Source organism: Giraffa tippelskirchi, chromosome 13 (assembly GCF_054371585.1).
Source record: "Giraffa tippelskirchi isolate mGirTip1 chromosome 13, T2T-mGirTip1v1.2.pri, whole genome shotgun sequence".
Lineage (NCBI taxonomy): Eukaryota > Metazoa > Chordata > Mammalia > Artiodactyla > Giraffidae > Giraffa > Giraffa tippelskirchi.
In genome coordinates, this window is record NC_137287.1 from 64907359 (window position 1) to 64927383 (window position 20025).

Below are 20025 nucleotides of genomic sequence, written 5' to 3' on the forward strand. Positions count from 1 at the left end.
TAGTGATGTGATGATGGGATGGAAAGGTGCCAAGTGTCAGGCCAGGGGAATGGAATCATTCTCCAATCTTGTGATTTGATCTCAGTCTACTAGTGAGTCTGTGTCCTTTCACTGTAACCTTCATAAGTACTTTTCACTTCTTACCCTACCCTACCCCAGAAACCTTAGGTAAGATAGCAAATCATTAAGAAAACTAGGTGCACTTTCAGATGGCTACTTTTTCCTCTCTCCTTGTAAGAAGTAGAAGGGATTTTTTTCTAATCTTCACCATGAGAACTGAACCCACGTCTCCTGCATTGAGCCACCTAGAAAGCCAAATGCTGACTCCAGTTGTAGTTCCTTTTGCCAGGTTTTTGCTTTGCTAAGTTTTACTCTCTATATATGCCCATCAATTTGGGGGAAGCAGTTTTCCCTGTGATCACTCTTCTTGAAGGATCTAAGAAGAATTTTTGATTTTTGGTTGTTGGGAAGATGAAACCAATGCTTTCCAAGCTCCTTACATGCTGGACTGGAAACCAGAAGTCTTCCCCCACATTTGTTTGTTTGTTTCTTTTTTTTTTTTAATGATCTTTTCCTACTCCTGTACAACCTCTTTTGCCTATGACATCTCTGCTATATACTTTGGTGGTGGTGGTGGTGGCTTAGTCACTAAGTCATGTCCAAATCTTGTGACCCCATGGACTGTAGCCTGCCAGGCTCCTCTGTCCATGGGATTCTCCAGGGAAGAAGACTGGAGTGGGTTTCCATTTCCTTCTCCAGGGGATCTTCGCAACCCAGGAATCGATCCCTGGTATCCTCTATTGCAGGCAAATTCTTTATCGACTGAGCTACAAGGGAAGCACTTGTAAATATCCTTTAATATTCTAATATAATGAATCATTGGAAAAGACCCTGATACTAGGAAAGATTGAAGGCAGGAGGAAAAGGGGATGACAGATGATGAGATGATTGGATGGCATCACCAATTTAATGGACCTGAGTTTGACCAGACTCTGAAAGACAATGAAGGACAGGGAAGCCTGGCGTGCTGCAGTCCAAGGGGTCACAAAGAGTTGGACATGACTGAGTGGCTGAATAACAACATAATGGATCATCTTTTATTGTCTCTTTCTGTATCCACCGATTTTACGACATCTGTTATCTGTTGAGCTACATAGCAGTTACCATCTATACTAATATTTGGTATTATATGCTCATATGTAGGGTCTCATTCAGTCTTTACCACAACCCCTTGAGGCTTAAGTCAGTTCAGTTCAGTCGCTCAGTCGTATCCGACTCTTTGCAACCCCATGAATTGCAGCACGCCAGGCCTCCCTGTCCACCACCAACTCCCGGAGTCCACCCAAACCCATGTCCATCGAGTCGGTGATGCCATCCAACCATCTCATCCTCTGTTGTCCCCTTCTCTTCCCTCCCCCAATCCTACCCAGCATTAGGGTCTTTTCCAATGAGTCAACTCTTCGCATGAGGTGGCCAAAGTATTGGAGTTTCAGCTTCAACATCACACCTTCCAATGAACACCCAGGATTGATCTCTTTTAGGATGGATTGATTGGATCTCCTTGCAGTCCAAGGGACTCTCAAGAGTCTTCTCCAACACCACAGTTCAAAAGCATCAATTCTTCGGCGCTTAGCTTTCTTCACCGTCCAACTCTCACATCCATACATGACCACTGGAAAAACCATAGCCTTGACTAGACGGACTTTTGTTGGCAAAGTAATGTCTCTGCTTTTCAATATGCTATCTACGTTGGCCATAACCTTCCTTCCAAGGAGTAAGCGTCTTTTAATTTCATGGCTGCAGTACCTACTGTAATTATCTCTTATTGCTTTTGAGTCCTGGAGAATTTTAATAGGCTGCCCAAGGTCACATACCTAATAAGTGGAAAAGTCAGAGTTTGAATCAAGACCTCTAGAACCTGCAGGCTTAACTAATAGACATCCAGCCCAGATTCTGCTCCTTGTTTATTTATTAAAACAATATAATAATACTGTTTTCTATTTCCATAAAGATAAATATTCTTCCATTATTTGCTTCTCATACTCTTTCAGGCAATAGATCAAACAAAATCATATCTTACCATATATCACTTACCTAAACAAAAGGGTTTATAATTTAATTCATTTCCTTTGTAATCTTAATTTGGCAAATGAAAGCATGTTACAGAAATACTATTAAGCCAATACATGTTTCCAAAGGCATTTTGATAAGAAAAAGCACTAAAGACATAATTCAGGGTTCTTCTAATATGAGGATTAAGAAACTCTGAGTCCTTTGAAATTCCTAGGCTTATAGAAAGTACCAATCAGTTCCATTCATATGTCAACTTCATGTGATTGAGACATTTTTGCTGCTGAGCAAATTAGAAACTTCAAAAGAAGTTGAATCTATCCTGTGTCAGCATGTCACAACTAGAAGCTTCATATTTATATCAGAGCACCACATCCTGAGGGGGGAAGAGTATAGCACTCAATTTGGTAATAGAGAATAGTGCTGAAATGAGACATTCTGCTGGAAAGTGGATTTTTTAAAAATAGGTAATAATGACTCTCAAGAGAATAATGCCTAAAGAATAAACTGTTGGAAAAGGTGAAAATGAAGAAATGTCAAATCTGTTCAGTGCATAGCTCTTCAGGAAGTGATGCAGTGGTGATGTCTATCAAATACTATGAGAAGATTTCACTTGACTTGAGAGGCGCCATATCTGTGGTTGCCATTTTGACACCTTTGAGGAAACTTTTGTTTTCTCTCTGAGTATGTTTCTAATTCACAGGCTTTAAAACTTGCAGATGCAAATAGCTAGCACCATGATCATCTGGTGTGGGGAGGGAATGAAAGTACATGAAGAGATTGAGGGCATTTTAACTGATAGTCCTATGCACCCTTCTATTTTAGAGTGAGAGACAAGTAGAAATTATAGAGGATATGGAGCCAAACAAAGTAAGTCTGACTCTGAGGAAGGGAGAATTTGCTATCTTGAAAGAGAGACATATTGCATTTAAAAAAGAAAAAAAAAAACCATTAGCCTATTTTATGAACAAGAAAAAAAAAGATGAAAATTGCCTACAATTTAAAGCAGGGAGTGAATTCAGAACACTTGAAGTGAGAAATTGTCTTTTATGATTTGACCCTAGTGCAAATGAGTATCATTCTGCTGAGGGCATTGGAGCTTTAAAAATGCAGCTTTCTTTTAAAAGTATTAGCTGTCTATTTTAAAGAGACATGTCAAATATATTACCTTATGGCATAATAACTCAGTGAAACATTTTCAAAAACTCAAAATTATAGCTAATATCATCTACAAGACAAATTAGAATCTTTACTCTCTGCAGACATCAAAGTTTAAAAAGAATGTTCATGAAGCATGGTGATGGATTCTGAATATGGCTAGTATATTTTTGGCCTCTAATGTCAAGATAATGATTTGAACAAAGTACACTTTGATGATGAATTTGCCCTATTTGACACTAAAGCAGTTTTTGAGAGCACCGAATCCTAACCACTAGACCACCAGGGAGCGCCTAAAGCAGTTTTTGAAAACATGTGCGACTCTTTAAAGTTTTTAAGGTAAAGAATTTAACATTAATGAGAAATTTCTGTCCGGTTCTTATTTTAGCTAGTTAAGATGTGAAATATAAAAGCTGTACCTTGAGAATCTTAAGAATTTGTAATCATTAGTGCGGTACAAGCAAAATTGAAATGTTAAACTGAAAATGTAGAGAAAATACCAGGAGGCGTAGCATCTGAGGAGAGGTAAAATTCAGATAATATTTAATGAATGCCCATGTTCTAGAGTATTACATGTAGTAATGTTTTAGATATTACAAACTTAATTGGATCCATTCTGATCTAATATATCAGAGTTCAGTAGCTTTTTAAATGCCCAGTATAAAGTTATGAAATAGTTCAAAATCAAATTAAGGAACAAAACAGTCCCCTTCTGTGGAAATCTGTCCCATGAATGAATGCTTGATCATGCCACACAGTTACATTTAAATAATGCTGGTTTAATGATTTACTGTTAAATTCTAACTATGTTGTGGTAATTAGAACTTTTCAGCTTTATTTTCTGGTTTAACAAGTTCTGAACTTTGTGAAGGAGGCTGGATTGACCTCCCCAAGGATTTTGCCAGATATAAATAGGTAGTTCTCAATGAGGCAACTGAAAGTTTATAAATGTATGAAAGCGTGTCTAGTCTGAGCTTGCTAGATAAAGAACAAGTCTATTTCTGAAAGTGTAATTCAATGTAGCATTTTATAATTTTGTGATAGAGTACCTAGTTCCCAGAGAATTTATACATTTCTATTAATAATTTTAAGAGGCTTAGCAACTTTTCACCTTTATGATTCTCCAGGAAAAACAAACAAACAAACAAACATAGCATTGCAACAAGTCTATTCCACTTGCAAAGTCAAACTTAGATATGCTTGAGTTCCAGAATTTAAAATCCCCAAAGACCAAATTTGCAATGGTGGCTTCTAAATTGCCATGTACAGTTTTGTAATCTTAAATTTTTAAATGAATAAAATTTTCCATTTACAGGCACAAATAGATCACACAGGAATAGGCTTTCTGATTTCTGTGTTTGACTGGGGGATCTGGTAAGACAAAAATTGAATATGCAAATCAGAAAAGGCTAAGTCGGGTGTGCTCTGAAGCTCACCCAGAGTCCCCTAACTAATAATTGGAATTGCTCCCTTTGATATTTAGCCTTATGTGACTTTGTTTGTCTTGTACTGAAATAATATATACTGCAGTGGCATGCTGGATTATCATCATCCCCAGTGAATTAGTTGGTTTTTTTTTTACATTGAGTTCCATGATATAACCCTAAAATACAAACATCAGATTGTCCTACATTCTTTTCAGTGATATTGTATCTTTGCTAAACTGCTTTTCAGTAGTTGGTGTAAGAAAAAGTTAAGTCCTGGGAAGATAAATGTGGAATGAGGAGTGAAGGTGATTTTGTTCAATCTGATTTCGAGGTTTGAGAACGTGTGCAGTGCCCAGTGGGATCACACTCAGATAGAACATAATTGTGGCTATTTAAGAATGAAATAAATTTTTTCAGTTGTATGTTTTATTTTTCAAATGCTTGTAATATTGTTAGATACCAATAAATATTAAGTTCTTTGCACTGAAGTACTTAGTAAACAAAATTGAGGTGTAACTTCCCATTTGAGGTGCTGTGAAAAAAGATATTGAGACACTAAGGATGCTGTAGTCTAAGTCACTCTAGGAGCGTGTAGGCAAAGACCAAGAATGGAGAACTTGGTTAGAATGAACTCAGGTTTCTGGGCAAGCTTAAACTTTACATTTAAAACTACATACTATATGATTAAAACTATTCAAGAGAAACATCTGAATTAGTGAAGTTTCAGTGTATTTTTGTAGTTAGAGGAATAATTTACTGAAATACAAGGTTTTAAATGAGAGTTCCCAACTTTGTAAAACAGATTAAATTCATGTCAATGAACACAAATACTTTTTGCTCCATTGCCCTAAATATTTAATCTTCAGCATCATGTTAGCATTAAATCATGGAAAGCAATATATTTGATGTCTGAGTTAAACATAATTTGCTTTCATGAGACCGAAGTTCATCAATCTCATTATGTATGTCATACTGTTTAAGAGCTAAGCTATGAAATAGTTTTATAAAAAGATTGTGTGCTTGTGCTCAGTCACTGAGTTGTGTTTGACTCTGTGCGACCACATGGACTGTAGCTCACCAAGCATCTCTGTCCATGGGGCTTCTTCAGGCAAGAACACTGGAGTGGGTTGCCATGCCTTCTTCCAGGGGATCTTCCCAAACCAGTGATTGAACCAAAGGTGTCCTGCATTGCATGTGGATTCTTTACCATCTGAGCCACCAGGGAAGCCCATATTATTGAATTATGTTTGCTAATATTTTGTTGAGGATATTTGCATCAATGTTCATCAGTGATCTTGGCCTATAATTTTCTTTTTTTGTGATGTCTTTGCCTGACCAGGATTATGGTGGCCTCCCAGAATGAGATTAGGGATGTTCCTTCCTCTGCATTTTTTTTTTAAATAGTTTCAGAAGGACTGGTATTAATGTTTCTCTAAATGTTTGATCAAATTTGCCTGTGAAGCCATCTGGTCCTGGAATTTCATTTGCTGGGAGTTTTAAAATCAGTTTCTATTTCAGTATTTGCAATTGATCTGCTCATACCTTCTGTTTCTTCCTGGTTCAGTCTTGGGAGATTGTACCTTTTAAAGAAATTCTCCATTTTATCGGTATGTAGGTGCTTAATAGTAGTGTTTTATGGGTGTTTATTTCAGCGGTGTCCAGTGTAATTTGTAATTTGTCCTTTTTCATTTCCAATTTTACTGACTTGAGCTCTCTCCCATTTTTTCTTGATAAAGGTTTATCAATTTTATTTTTTTTCAAAGAACCAGCTTTTAGTTTCATTCATCTTTTCTATTGTTTTCTTCATCTGCTTTTCATTTATTTCTGCTCGGATCTTTATTTTTTTTTTTTTTTCTGCTCGGATCTTTAATATTTCCTTCCTTCTACTAACTTTGGATTTTGTTCTTTTTTCTCCAGTTCCTTTAGGTGTAAAGTTGGGTTGTTTGAGAATTCTCTTTTTCCTGAGGTAAGACTATTACTATGAAACTCCCTGTTAGAACTGCTTCTGCTGCATCCCATAGGTTTTGGATCATTGTGCTTCGTTTTCATTTGTCTTCAGGTATTTTATTTCCTCCTTGTTTTTCTCAGTGATCCACTGGTTGTTTAGTAGCACATTGTTTAGCCTCCACAAGTTTTGTTTTTTTTTTTAACAGCTTTTTTTTCCCCTTCATTTCTAATCTCATGGTGTTGTGGTGAGAAAATATGCTTAATATGATTTCAATTTTCTTGAATTTAAGAATTTTTAAATTTTAAATTTGCTCACTTTGTGACCCAGCGTGTGATCAGTCCTGGGAAATGTTCCATGTATCTTGAAAATGTGTATTCTCCTGCTGTCAGATGGAATGTTCTATAAATATTAAGTCTATCTGCTTATAATGGGTGTATTAAGGCCTGTGTTTCCTCTTGATTTTCTGTCCAGATGATCTGTCCATTGATGAAATTGGGGTTTAAGGTTCCCCACTATTACTTTGTTACTGTCAGTTTCTCCTTTAATGCATATTAACATTTGCCTTGTATATTGAAGTGCTCCTATGTTGGGGGCATATATATTCACAATAGTTGTACCTTCTTAGACTGATCCTTTGATCATTAGTGTTCTTCTTTGTCTCTTATAACAGTCTTTAAAGTCTATTTTGTCTTAGTATTCCTACTGCAGCTTTCTTCTGAATTCCATTTGCATGGAATATGTTTTTCCATGCTCTCACTTTCAGTCTGTTTGTATCCCTAGATCTGGAATGGGAGGTCTCTTATAGACAGTATATATACAGGTCTTGCTTTTTTATCCATTAACCAGTGTATGCCCTTTGCTTGAAACATTTAAACATTTAACCTGTTTACATTTAAGCTAAGTATTGATATGTATGTTTCTATCACCATTTTCTTAATTCTTTTGGGTATTAGGGAAGTTTTCAGCTACTGATAATGTTTAATTCCTTTATCATTTTTATCATCTCCTTTTTGAACTTGGGGTCTAGCAGACTGGAAAGGCCTGTTTCATTGTTTCTTCTTTCAGGGATATTTCCTGTCTATTTAGTTGGAAACAGTTCCTTCACTTTTACTTTTTCTCAAATTTCTCTGTCTCTGTAAACTCAGGAGAAACAGTTAACTACTGTGGTCTTGAAGGACTGTTTTCATGTGCGACCATCTCTGTACAGACTGTGTGAGTCCAATATTTTGGGTGCAAGCACTGTTTGCAAGTCATGACGGGCATACATCCCAAAGAATGTGTTGGCTGTCATCCTTTTGATAGAGGGTGTGGCTGCTGTTGTGGTGACAAAAGCCTTGTCTGGAAGTTGGGTAGGACCTCTTTGCTGTGTGGCTGTCACAGACCTGTTAGGGATGGGGTTTGCTTCCCAGTTGTTTGGGTAGAGGCCCTGAGGGTCAGGTGTGATAAGGCTCTGTTGCTCATGTGTGTGTTCTGTCCCCAAGAAGGGGAGAACCAACGCAAGTGAGGCCGGTGTGGTCACAGAGAACCTATGCACTGAGTGACCATGCAGGAGGCCTCGGATCTACTCAGAAAGAGCCCAAATGCTGCATCCCTTTCTCCACTGTGTTGCTACCAGACATAATGCCAGGCTGGTGCTAGGGCCTGAGGTGTGGTTGTGGGGATTGAGATAGTTGTGCTGCCTATATGGCAGGACTCTCCCAGGAGCTGTCTGCTCAGATCCAGCTCCAAGCTGTGGTGTGAGGGAGGTGGGACTGGAATACTTCATTTGGAAAGGGATCCCAACATGCTTCACCCTAGGGGCTGTCTGCAGAGCACATGGGATTCTGTGATACAGCCCACCTCCCAGTGTGTTCACCAACAAAGTGGCTGCTGCTGGACCCACCCCCATGTTTGGAATGCTGATAATGGGCTTGCATACCAGCCACACCCACACCTTGTGCTCACTCACAAAGCCTGTGACCAGAGTTGCTCCCCGCTGAGAGCATGCCTACACTGAGGCTCCTATAACAGAGCTGCGCCACCTCATGCATGAGCTAACAATGGCAGCCCAGACAGTTAGCATTAATTCACCTTATTTGGAACTCGATCAGGGCTATTTCTTTACATCCAATATGTTTTCAATAAAGTCTTAACTATATAAAAGAGTAATTATTTAAGCTAATTATAAGTCATCAAGGGTGTAAAATGTAGTAAGATGAGGGAAAGCTCAGTGTTCGTATTTAATCAAAATAGCACAGAGTTAAAGAATGCATGTTCTTAACGCATAAGTCAAAGTTCTTAGTAGGTTTGACAGATGAAGTGTAGGTATATCTTGGTTGTGCATGCCACATACATGTCTTCATTTTCCAAATAAGAAAACAAACAAGTGACATCCTTGAAATGAAATGTGAAAGAAAACTGTTTCATTGTTGAATTAAAATAGTGTGTGCTGCTGCTGCTGCTGATAAGTCGCTTCAGTCATGTCGACTCTGTGTGACCCCATAGACGGCAGCCCACCAGGCTCCGCCGTCCCTGAGATTCTCCAGGCAAGAACACTGGAGTGGATTGCCATTTCCTTCTCCAATGCATGACAGTGAAAAGTGAAAGTGAAGTCGCTCAGTCGTGTCTAACTCTTAGGGACTCCATGGACTGCAGCCTACCAGGCTCCTCTGTCCATGGGATTTTCCAGGCAAGAATACTGGAGTGGGTTTCCATTGCCTTCTCCAAAATAGTGTGTACAATTTTCCTAATCCAGTACTTGCTAACACATAAAATAAATTTAATGGAACATTGAAGATAGAAGACCATTCACAGATGTAATAGGGAAACATTTCAAATTATTTCCACTACCACTCTTTTTTAAACAAATGCTTTATTTACTTATTTGGCTGCATCAAGGTCTTAGTCATGGCATGCAGAATCTTAGTCCCCTGAGCAGGGATCAAACCCAGTTCCCTGGCTAGGAAGCCCATTTCTTAACCCCTGGACCATCAGGGAATTCCCACCACTCTTTTGTATTGAGGAGACTCTTGCTGCAATAACTCGTACTTCATGTTTCTTGGATAAGATTTTTTTCTTTATTTTGCCAGACATTATAAGGGTCCTTAATGAAGAGAAATACTTTCAGAAAGGAATAGTTTTTTTTTTTTTTTTTTAATATATACAAGTCACTTTCAGTTTCTCATCTGACGTGTAAGTCATTTTAAAGTCATTATTCCTATCCTCACAACAAGACAAAAAGCTGAATAAATTAAAAATCAACAGCTCTTTTAAGTCGGTTAGAGAATTAATGTCAAAGGCAAACCACTGCCTCTAAATTGGAGACAAATAGGAGAAACAGAATCACAGCTTCCTGGAGCAGAAGCTCAAGAGCAGAAACCTCTGCAGGAATAAGAACTGGGGGAGGAAGTTCTAATCCCTAATTGATGAAGTGCTCTAGGCTCAATGTGCACTGGGCTTCCCAGGTGTCTCAGTGGAAAAGAATTTGCCTACCAATGTAGGAGACTAGTTTCGATTTCTGGGTCAGGAAGGTCCCTTGGAGCAGGAGATAGCAACCCACTCCAATATTCTTGCCTAGGAAATCGCATGCACAGAGGAGCCTAGTGGGCTACAGTCCACAGAGTTGCAAAAGAGTTGGAGATGACTTAGCAACTAAACAACAACAATGTGCACCCATTTGAGAGATTAAAAAATCCTGGGGGACATTCAGTGTTAGAGGTCCTCACACTTCTTTACGTTTTAACTTCAGGAGCCCTACCATTTCTCACAGTAAAGATCAGAGAAAACTCCTCTCTGCTTTGAGTTGGTGGAAGAGAAAAGTCGCCATTTATCAGAACAGTCTGTTCTCTCTAACAAGACCTGCCCTCAGTAGAGAACACGAATGTTGCTGCTGCTGCTTCTAAGTCGCTTCAGTCGTGTCCAACTCTGTGCGACCCCATAGATGGCAGCCCACCAGGCTCCGCCGTCCCTGGGATTCTCCAGGCAAGAACACTGGAGTAGGTTGCCATTTCCTTCTCCAATGCATGAAAGTAAAAAGTGAAAGTGAAGTCGCTCTGTCATCTCTGACTCCTAGTGACCCCATGGACTGCAGCCTACCAGGCTCCTCCATCCATTTTCCAGGCAAGAGTACTGGAGTGGGGTGCCATTGCATATTACCTATTACAGTAGCTAAAATCCAAGTCACTGATAACCCCAAATGCAGATAAGAATAAGAAGAAATGGGAACTCTCATTCATTGCTGGTGGGACTGCCAACTTTGGAAAATAGATTGTCAGTTTCATACAAAACTAAACCTAGTCTTACTATAAGATCCAGCTGTTGTGTACTTTGGTGTACTTACAAATGAGTTGAGAACTTCTGTCCACACAACAGCTTACACACTAATGCTTATAAAAACTTTATTCACATTTGCTAAAGCTGAGAAGAAACCAGGATGTCCTTCATAGGTGAATAGATACAGAAACTGTGGTGCATCCATATAAGGAAATGTTACCCAGTGATAATGATAAATGACCTATCAAGTCACAAAAAGAAACAGAAGAACTTTAAATGGTACATATTGCTGACTGAAAGAAGCTAATCTAAAAAGACTAGTATGATTTGTACTGTATGATTCCAACTATATGACATTCTGGAAAAGGCATATTGTTAACTCACAATTTATAATTTACACACGTATTTCTCAGTAAAAATAGAAAGCCACAAGAAAAAATACTTGTAACTAAAGAATATTTTAATAGACTTCATTTAGAACTATAAATAAATAATTAACCTAAGGAAGTATATATATATATATATATATATATATATATACATTTCATTATCCCCTAGTAAAAGCCACAGAGGGAGTAGTAACTATGATACATTTTGATGATGTCTGCAGAAAAAGAAAATCCAATTGTGTTTAAATTGAGAGATCGTTCACATACTAATGTAGTTGAGAAGTTATCTATTCAGAAAAATAACAAGGTAAATTTCAGAATTACATTTCACTTTGCAGTTCTTGCATGCCATTCACTGCTACTTTGGTCAGTGTGGGAATTGGATCAACCAAAAATAACATACAGTATCAATCAATCCCAACACCCTCCATACCTGTTCTACATGCAGCATACGGAATATTTTATTTGCTAGAAACTGACAGACAAGTTTGAGCAATGTAAGAGAAAAGGAATACACTTTCAGAGTCAACAAAATATTGGATCATCTTTATGCACAAGTCACATACCAAGGTGAATTTTGTGAATTATGTAATTCATGGTAATTCATAATCATGGTGACACTCTTTTTAATATTGGTTTAAAGAAGTCAATATTGTTGATATATAATTGACAGAAAGTGAGTTGTGTTTAATTTTTTCTATGCGCGCATGTGTGTGTTTGGGGAAAACTGAAATTCACACATGATTTAAATATATTCTACCTCATGCTACAAAATATATCATTTCACTAAATCAAAATTGTTTATCTATTTCAAGGTAGTGGTCAGCACTTCCTGTTTGTCAACTCATCTGGCCCCAAAGAAGGATACACTGCAAGAATCACCACTTCCCAATACTTCCCAGCAAGCCTCAGAATGTGTGCTGTTCGGTTCTGGTTCTACATGGTTGATCCCAAGAACACGGGAGTCTTAAAGGTACAAAAGGAAGACAGAGATTTGTCTTTCACTAACATATTCAGAGCATGTGTTTAAACATTTCTCTCTTTTTTTTGGTAGTCAGACAACACCAATCCTGATTCTATTAATTTCTCATTTCTTTCTGGGGCAATGGGACTTTGGCAAGCAGTTCTGTCATTGATCTTAATCTCATTCAAGATTTATCTCATTCATGGCTGCCACCTGAACTCAATTATGGTGCATGCTATTTAAAAGATTATCTACAGATGAAAGATTATGGGCAGATTCTACATGTATCTTCTGATAACAACTTAGATAGGAACAATGAAGAAATGTGACGAGAGGGATAACAATGGAGAGGATTCTCTTCCCCAAAGTAAAAGCAAAGCACACTTAAGATTATAAGTATATTATCAGCTCACACTGAAAACAGTGTGCCTGCTTTATTTTTAACTAATTGAATACAAGAATCTACACCAAATGATCATATATTTAAACGATAAGTTGCTGCATCTATATTTCTTATTATACAAAAGATCAATGAATGAAATTTTCACTTCTTAGGAACCAATTTTGAAATCTTAATTTCTAATGAAAAGATTGTGTGTCAGAACACAACATGTAGTGATACTGCCTTGAAATTATGCAGTTATTTGTTGTTGGGATAAATATACAATTTGGAATTTTTGTCGTTATCTCAAACATTGTCCCTTGTAAATACTAACAGCTATTATTAAACGATTCCTATATTTCTGGCTATTCATTTTAAATTTCTATGTGTTCAGTTCAGTTGCTCAGTCATGTCCGACTATTTGTGACCCCATGAATTGCAGCACGCCAGGCCTCCCTGTCCATCACCAACACCCAGAGTCTACCCAAACCCATGTGCATTGAGTCGGTGATGCCATCCAACCATCTGATCCACTCTCGTCTCCTTCTTGGCCTGCCCCCAAACCTACCCAGCATTAGGGTCTTTTCCAATGAGTCAACTCTTTGCATGAGGTGGCCAAAGTATTGGAGTTTCAGCTTCAACATCAGTCCTTCCAATGAACACCCAGGACTGATCTCCTTTAGGATGGATTGATTGGATCTCCTTGCAGTCCAAGGGACTCTCAAGAGTCTTCTCCAACACCACAGTTCAAAACCATCAATCCTTCAGCACTCAGCTTTCTTGACCGTCCAACTCTCACATCCATACATGACCACTGGAAAAACCATAGCCTTGACTAGATGGATATTTGTTGGCAAAGTAATGTCTCTGCTTTTAAACATGCTATCTAGGTTGGCCATAACCTTCCTTCCAAGGAGTAAGCGTCTTTTAATTTCATGGCTGCAATCACCATCAGCAGTGATTTTGGAGCCCCCCAAAATAAAGTCTGACACTGTTTCCACTGTTTCCCCATCTATTTCCCATGAAGTGATGGAACCAGATGCCATGATCTTAGTTTTCTGAACATTGAGCTTTAAGCCAACTTTGTCACTCTCCTCGTTCACTTTCATCAAGAGGCTCTTTAGTTCTTCTTCACTTTCTGCCATAAGGGTGGTGTCATCCGCATATCTGAGGTTATTGATATTTCTCCCGACAATCTTGATTCCAGCTTGTGTTTCTTCCAGCCCAGCATTTCTCATGATGTACTCTGCATATAAGTTAAATAAGCAGGGTGACAATATACAACCTTGATGTACTCCTTTTCCTATTTGGAACCAGTCTCTTGTTCCATGTCCCGTTCTAACTGTTGCTTCCTGACCTGCATACAGGTTTCTCAAGAGACAGGTCAGATGGTCTGGTATTCCCATCTCTTTCAGAATTTTCCACAGTGTATTGTGATCCACACAGTCAAAGGCTTTGGCATAGTCAATAAAGCAGAAATAGATGTTTTTCTGGAACTCTCTTGCTTTTTCGATGATCCAGCGGATATTGGCAATTTGATCTCTGGTTCCTCTGCCTCTTCTAAAACCAGCTTGAACATCTGGAGGTTCACGGTTCACGTATTGCTGAAGCTTGGCTTGGAGAATTTTAAGCATTACTTTACTAGCGTGTGAGATGAGTGCAATTGTGCAGTAGTTTGAGCATTCTTTGGCATTGCCTTTCTTTTGGATTAGAAAGAAAACTGACCTTTTCCAGTCCTGTGGCCACTGCTGAGTTTTCCAGATTTGCTGACATATTGTGTGCAGCACTTTCACAGCATCATCTTTCAGGATTTGAAATAGCTCAACTGGAATTCCATCACCTCCACTAGCTTTGTTCATAGTGATGCCTTCTAAGGCCCACTTGACTTCACATTCCAGGATGTCTGGTTCTAGGTGAGTAATCACACCATCGTGATTATGTGGGTCGTGGAGATCTTTTTTGTACAGTTCTTCTGTGTATTCTTGCCACCTCTTCTTAATATCTTCTGCTTCTGGTAGGTCCATACCATTTCTGTCCTTTATCGAGCCCATCTTTGCATGAAATGTTCCTTTGGTATCTCTAATTTTCTTGAAGAGATCTCTAGTCTTTCCCAATCTGTTGTTTTCCTCTATTTCTTTGCATTGATCACTGTGGAGGGCTTTCTTACCTGTCCTTGCTATTCTTTGGAACTCTGCATTAAGATGGGAATATCTTTCCTTTTCTCCTTTGCTTTTCACTTCTCTTCTCTTCCCAGCTATCTGTAAGGCCTCCTCAGACAGTCATTTTGCTTTTTTGCATTTCTTTTCCATGGGGATGGTCTTGATCCCTGTCTCCTGTACAATGTCACAAACCTCTGTCCATAGTTCATCAGGCACTCTGTCTATCAGATCTAGTCCCTTAAATCTATTTGTCACTTCTACTCTATACTCATAAGGGATTTGATCTAGGTCATACCTGAATGGTCTAGTGGTTTTCCCTACTTTCTTCAATTTAAGTCTGAATTTGGCAATAAGCAGTTCATGATCTGAGCCACAGTCTGCTCCCTGTCTTGTTTTTGCTGACTGTGTAGTGATTCTCCATCTTTGGCTGCAAAGAATATAATCAATCTGATTTCAGTGTTGACCATCTGGTGATGTCCATGTGTAGAGTGTTCTCTTGTGTTGTTGGAAGAGGGTGTTTGCTATTACCAGTATGTTCTCTTGGCAAAACTCTATTAGCCTTTTCCCTGCCTCATTCCGTACTGCAAGGCCAAATTTGCCTGTTACGCCAGGTGTTTCTTGACTTCCTACTTTTGCATTCCAGTCCCCTATAATGAAAAGGACATCTTTTTTGGGTGTTAGTTCTAAAAGTTCTTGTAGGTCTTCATGGAACCATTCAACTGCAGCTTCTTCGGCATTACTGGTTGGGACATAGACTTGGATTACTGTGATATTGAATGGTTTGCCTTGGAAACGAACAGAGATCATTCTATCATTTTTGAGATTGCATCCAAGTACTGCCTTTTGGACTCTTTTGTTGACCATGATGCCTACTCTATTTCTTCTAAGGGATTCTTGCCTACAATAGTAGATATAATGGTCATCTGAGTTAAATTCACCCATTCCAGTCCATTTTAGTTCGCTGATTCCTAGAATGTTGACATTCACTCTTGCCATCTCCTGTTTGACCACTTCCAATTTGCCTTGATTCATGGACCTAACATTCCAGGTTGCTATGCAGTATTGCTCTTTACAGCATCAGACTACGTCTATCACCAGTCACATCCACAGCTGGGTATCTTTTTTGCTTTGGCTCCATCCCATCATTCTTTCTGGAGTTATTTCTCCACTGATCTCCAGTAGCATATTGGGCACTTACTGACCTGGTGAGTTCATCTTTCAGTGTCCTATCTTTTTGCCTTTTCATACTGTTCATGGGGTTCTCAAGGCAAGAATATGTGTTATATGTGTTAGTATTTTTAATTGTCACATTGATCTAATGAGGCAGTGATTAGCTTTCCCAAAATTTTCAGTAAAGAAACTGAACTCAAACTGGCTTAATAACTTTTCCATGATTACACAATTGACCAGAAATCTGATTTCAAAAATCTGACATCCTTTATCCAGCATTGTCACTCATATTTTTTCCATTACTCAGAGATGTCTAAGGAGAAATATGAGGGAAAGAGAGAAAGAATAAAAGGCCTTATCAATTCTAGCCATTGCTGAGAAAGCAAGCTCTTATCAAGTAAAAATAAAAGCATGCAAGAAAGTGGAGACTCTGTTTTCCTCAAGAGAAGCCAGTAAAAGCAACAAAGAAAGAGATACATTTTTTAAAAAATAAATTTATTTATTTAAGTTGGGGGCTAATTACTTTACAATATTGTAGTAGTTTTTGCCATACATTGACATGAATCAGCCATGGGTTTACATGTGTTCCCCTTCCTGGACCCCCCTCCCACCTCCCTCCCCATCCCATCCCTCTGGGTAATCCCATTGCCCCAGCACAGAGCATTTGTCTCATGCATCAAACATGGAATGGTGTTCTGTTTCACATATGATAATATACATGTTTCAAAGCTATTCTCCCAAAACGTCCCACCCTCACCTTCTCCCTCAGAGTCCATAAGACTGTTCTATGCATCTGTGTCTCTTATTCTGTCTCGCATATAGGGTTATTGTTACCATCTTTCAAATTCCATATATATGCATTAGTATACTGTATTGGTGTTTTTCTTTCTGGCTTACTTCACTCTGTATAATGGGCTCCAGTTTCATCCATCTCAATAGAACCGATTCAAATGTATTTTTTTTAATGGCTGAGTAATATTCCATTGTGTATATATACCACAGCTTCCTCATCCATTCGTCTACTGATGGACATCTAGGTTGCTTCCATGTCCTGGCTATTGTAAACAGTGCTGCGATGAACATTGGGGTACACGCGTCTCTTTCAATTCTGGTTTCCTCGGTGTGTATGCCCAGCAGTGGGATTGCTGGGTCATATGGCAGTTCTATTCCCAGTTTTTTAAGGAATCTCCACACTGTTCTCCATAGTGGCTGTACTAGTTTGCATTCCCACCAACAGTGTAAGAGGGTTCCCTTTTCTCCACACCCTCTCCAGCATTTATTGCTTGTAGACTTTTGGATAGCAGCCATTCTGACTGGTGTGAAATGGTACCTCATTGTGGTTTTGATTTGCATTTCTCTGATAACGAGTGATGTTGAGGATCTTTTCATGTGTTTGTTAGCCATCTGTATGTCTTCTTTGGAGAAATGTCTGTTTAGTTCTTTGGCCCATTTTTTGATTGGGTCGTTTATTTTTCTGGAATTCAGCTGCAGGAGTTGCTTGTATATTTTTGAGATTAATTGTTTGTCTGTTGCTTCATTTGCTATTATTTTCTCCCATTCTGAAGGCTGTCTTTTCACCTTGCTTATAGTTTCCTTTGTTGTGTGAAAGCTTTTAATTTTAATTAGGTCCCATTTGTTTATTTTTGCTTTTATTTCTGATATTCTGGGATGTGGGTCATGGAGGATCCTGCTGTGATTTATGTCGGAGAGTGTTTTGCCTATGTTTTCCTCTAGGAGTTTTATAGTTTCTGGTCTTACGTTTAGATCTTTAATCCATTTTGAGTTTATTTTTGTGTATGGTGTTAGGAAGTGTTCTAGTTTCATTCTTTTACAAGTGGTTGACCAGTTTTCCCAGCACCACTTGTTAAAGAGATTGTCTTTTCTCCATTGTATATTCTTGCCTCCTTTGTCAAAGATAAGGTGTCCATAGGTGCGTGGGTTTATCTCTGAGCTTTCTATTTTGTTCCATTGATCTATATTTCTATCTTTGTTCCAGTACCATACTGTCTTGATGACTATGGCTTTGTAGTAGAGACTGAAGTCAGGCAGGTTGATTCCTCCAGTTCCATTCTTCTTTCTCAAGATTGCTTTGGCTACTCGTGGTTTCTTATATTTCCATACAAATTGTGAGATGATTTGTTCTAGTTCTGTGAAAAATACCATTGGTAGCTTGATAGGAATTGCATTGAATCTATAGATTGCTTTGGGTAGTATACTCATTTTCACTATATTAATTCTTCCAATCCATGAACACGGTATATTTCTCCATCTGTTTGTGTCCTCTTTGATTTCTTTCATCAGTGTTTTATAGTTTTCTATATATAAGTCTTTTGTTTCTTTAGGTAGATATATTCCTAAATATTTTATTCTTTTTGTTGCAATGGTGAATGGTATTGTTTCCTTAATTTCTCTTTCTGTTTTCTCATTATTGGAGTATAGGAATGCAAGGGATTTCTGTGTGTTAATTTTATATCCTGCAACTTTACTATATTCATTGATTAGCTCTAGCAATTTTCTGGTAGAATCTTGAGGGTTTTCTATGTAGAGGATCATGTCATCTGCAAACAGTGAGAGTTTTACTTCTTCTTTTCCTATCTGTATTCCTTTTATTTCTTTTTCCACTCTGATTGCTGTGGCCAAAACTTCCAAAACTATGTTGAATAGTAGTGGTGAAAGTGGGCATCCTTGCCTTGTTCCTGACTTTAGGGGAAATGCTTTCAATTTTTCACCATTGAGGATAATGTTTGCTGTGGGTTTGTCATATATAGCTTTTATTATGTTGGGCTATGTTCCTTCTATTCCTGCTTTCTGGAGGGTTTTTATCATAAATGGATGTTGAATTTTGTCAAAGGCTTTTTCTTCATCTATTGAGATAATCATATGGTTTTTATCTTTCAATTTGTTAATGTGGTGTATTACATTGATTGATTTGCGGATGTTAAAAAAACCTTGCATTCCTGGGATAAAGCCCACTTGGTCATGATGTATGATCTTTTTAATATGATGTTGGATTCTGTTTGCTAGAATTTTATTAAGGATTTTTGCATCTAAGTTCATCAGTGATATTGGCCTGTAGTTTTCTTTTTTTTGTGGCATCTTTGTCTGGTTTTGGATTTAGGGTGATGGTGGCCTCATAGAATGAGGTTGGAAGTTTGTTATCTTCTGCAATTTTCTGGAAGAGTTTGAGTCGGATGGGTGTTAGCTCTTCTCTAAATTTTTGGTAGAATTCCGCTGTGAAGCCGTCTGGTCCTGGGCTTTTGTTTGCTGGAAGATTTCTGATTACAGTTTCAATTTCTGTGCTTGTGATGGGTCTGTTAAGATCTTCTATTTCTTCCTGGTTCAGTTTTGGAAAGTTTTACTTTTCTAAGAATTTGTCCATTTCTTCCAAGTTGTCCATTTTATTGGCATATAGCTGTTGGTAGTAGTCTCTTATGATCCTTTGTATTTCTGTGGAGTCTGTTGTGATCTCTCCATTTTCATTTCTAATTTTGTTGATCTGATTCTTCTCCCTTTGTTTCTTGATGAGTCTGGCTAATGGCTTGTCAATTTTGTTTATCTTCTCGAAAAACCAGCTTTTAGTTTTGTTGATTTTTGCTATGGTCTCTTTTATTTCTTTTGCATATATTTCTGCCCTAATTTTTAAGATTTCTTTCCTTCTGTTGACCTTGGGGTTCTTCATTTCTTCCTTCTCTAGTTGCTTTAGGTGTAGAATTAGTTTATTTATTTGATTTTTTTCTTGTTTCTTGAGGTGCACCTGTATTACTATGAACCTTCCCCTTAGCATTGCTTTTACAGTGTCCCATAGGTTTTGGGTTGTTGTGTTTTCATTTTCTTTCGTTTCTATGCATAATTTGATTTCTTTTTTGATTTCTTCTGTGATTTGTTGGTTATTCAGAAGCATGTTGTTGAGCCTCCATATGTTGGAATTTTTAATAGTTTTTTTCCTGTAATTGAGGTCTAATCTTACTGCATTGTGGTCAGAGAAGATGGCTGGGATATTTTCAATTTTTTGGAATTTACCAAGGCTAGATTTATGGCCCAGGATGTGATCTATCCTGGAGAAAGTTCCGTGTGCACTGGAGAAAAAGGTGAAATTGATTGTTTTGG

General features: G+C 38.2%; 1 protein-coding gene across 3 annotated transcripts in view; it reads left to right on the forward strand.

The window, feature by feature from the left end:
• Window positions 1-20025, forward strand: part of MALRD1 (MAM and LDL receptor class A domain containing 1) — a 764811-nt gene that overhangs the window by 578373 nt on the left and 166413 nt on the right. For all 3 annotated transcript variants that reach the window (XM_081558804.1, XM_081558803.1, XM_081558805.1), the window contains one exon: window positions 12059-12216. In XM_081558804.1, coding sequence (XP_081414930.1) covers window positions 12059-12216 — 158 coding nt within the window. The remainder of the gene's footprint in view (window positions 1-12058; window positions 12217-20025) is intronic.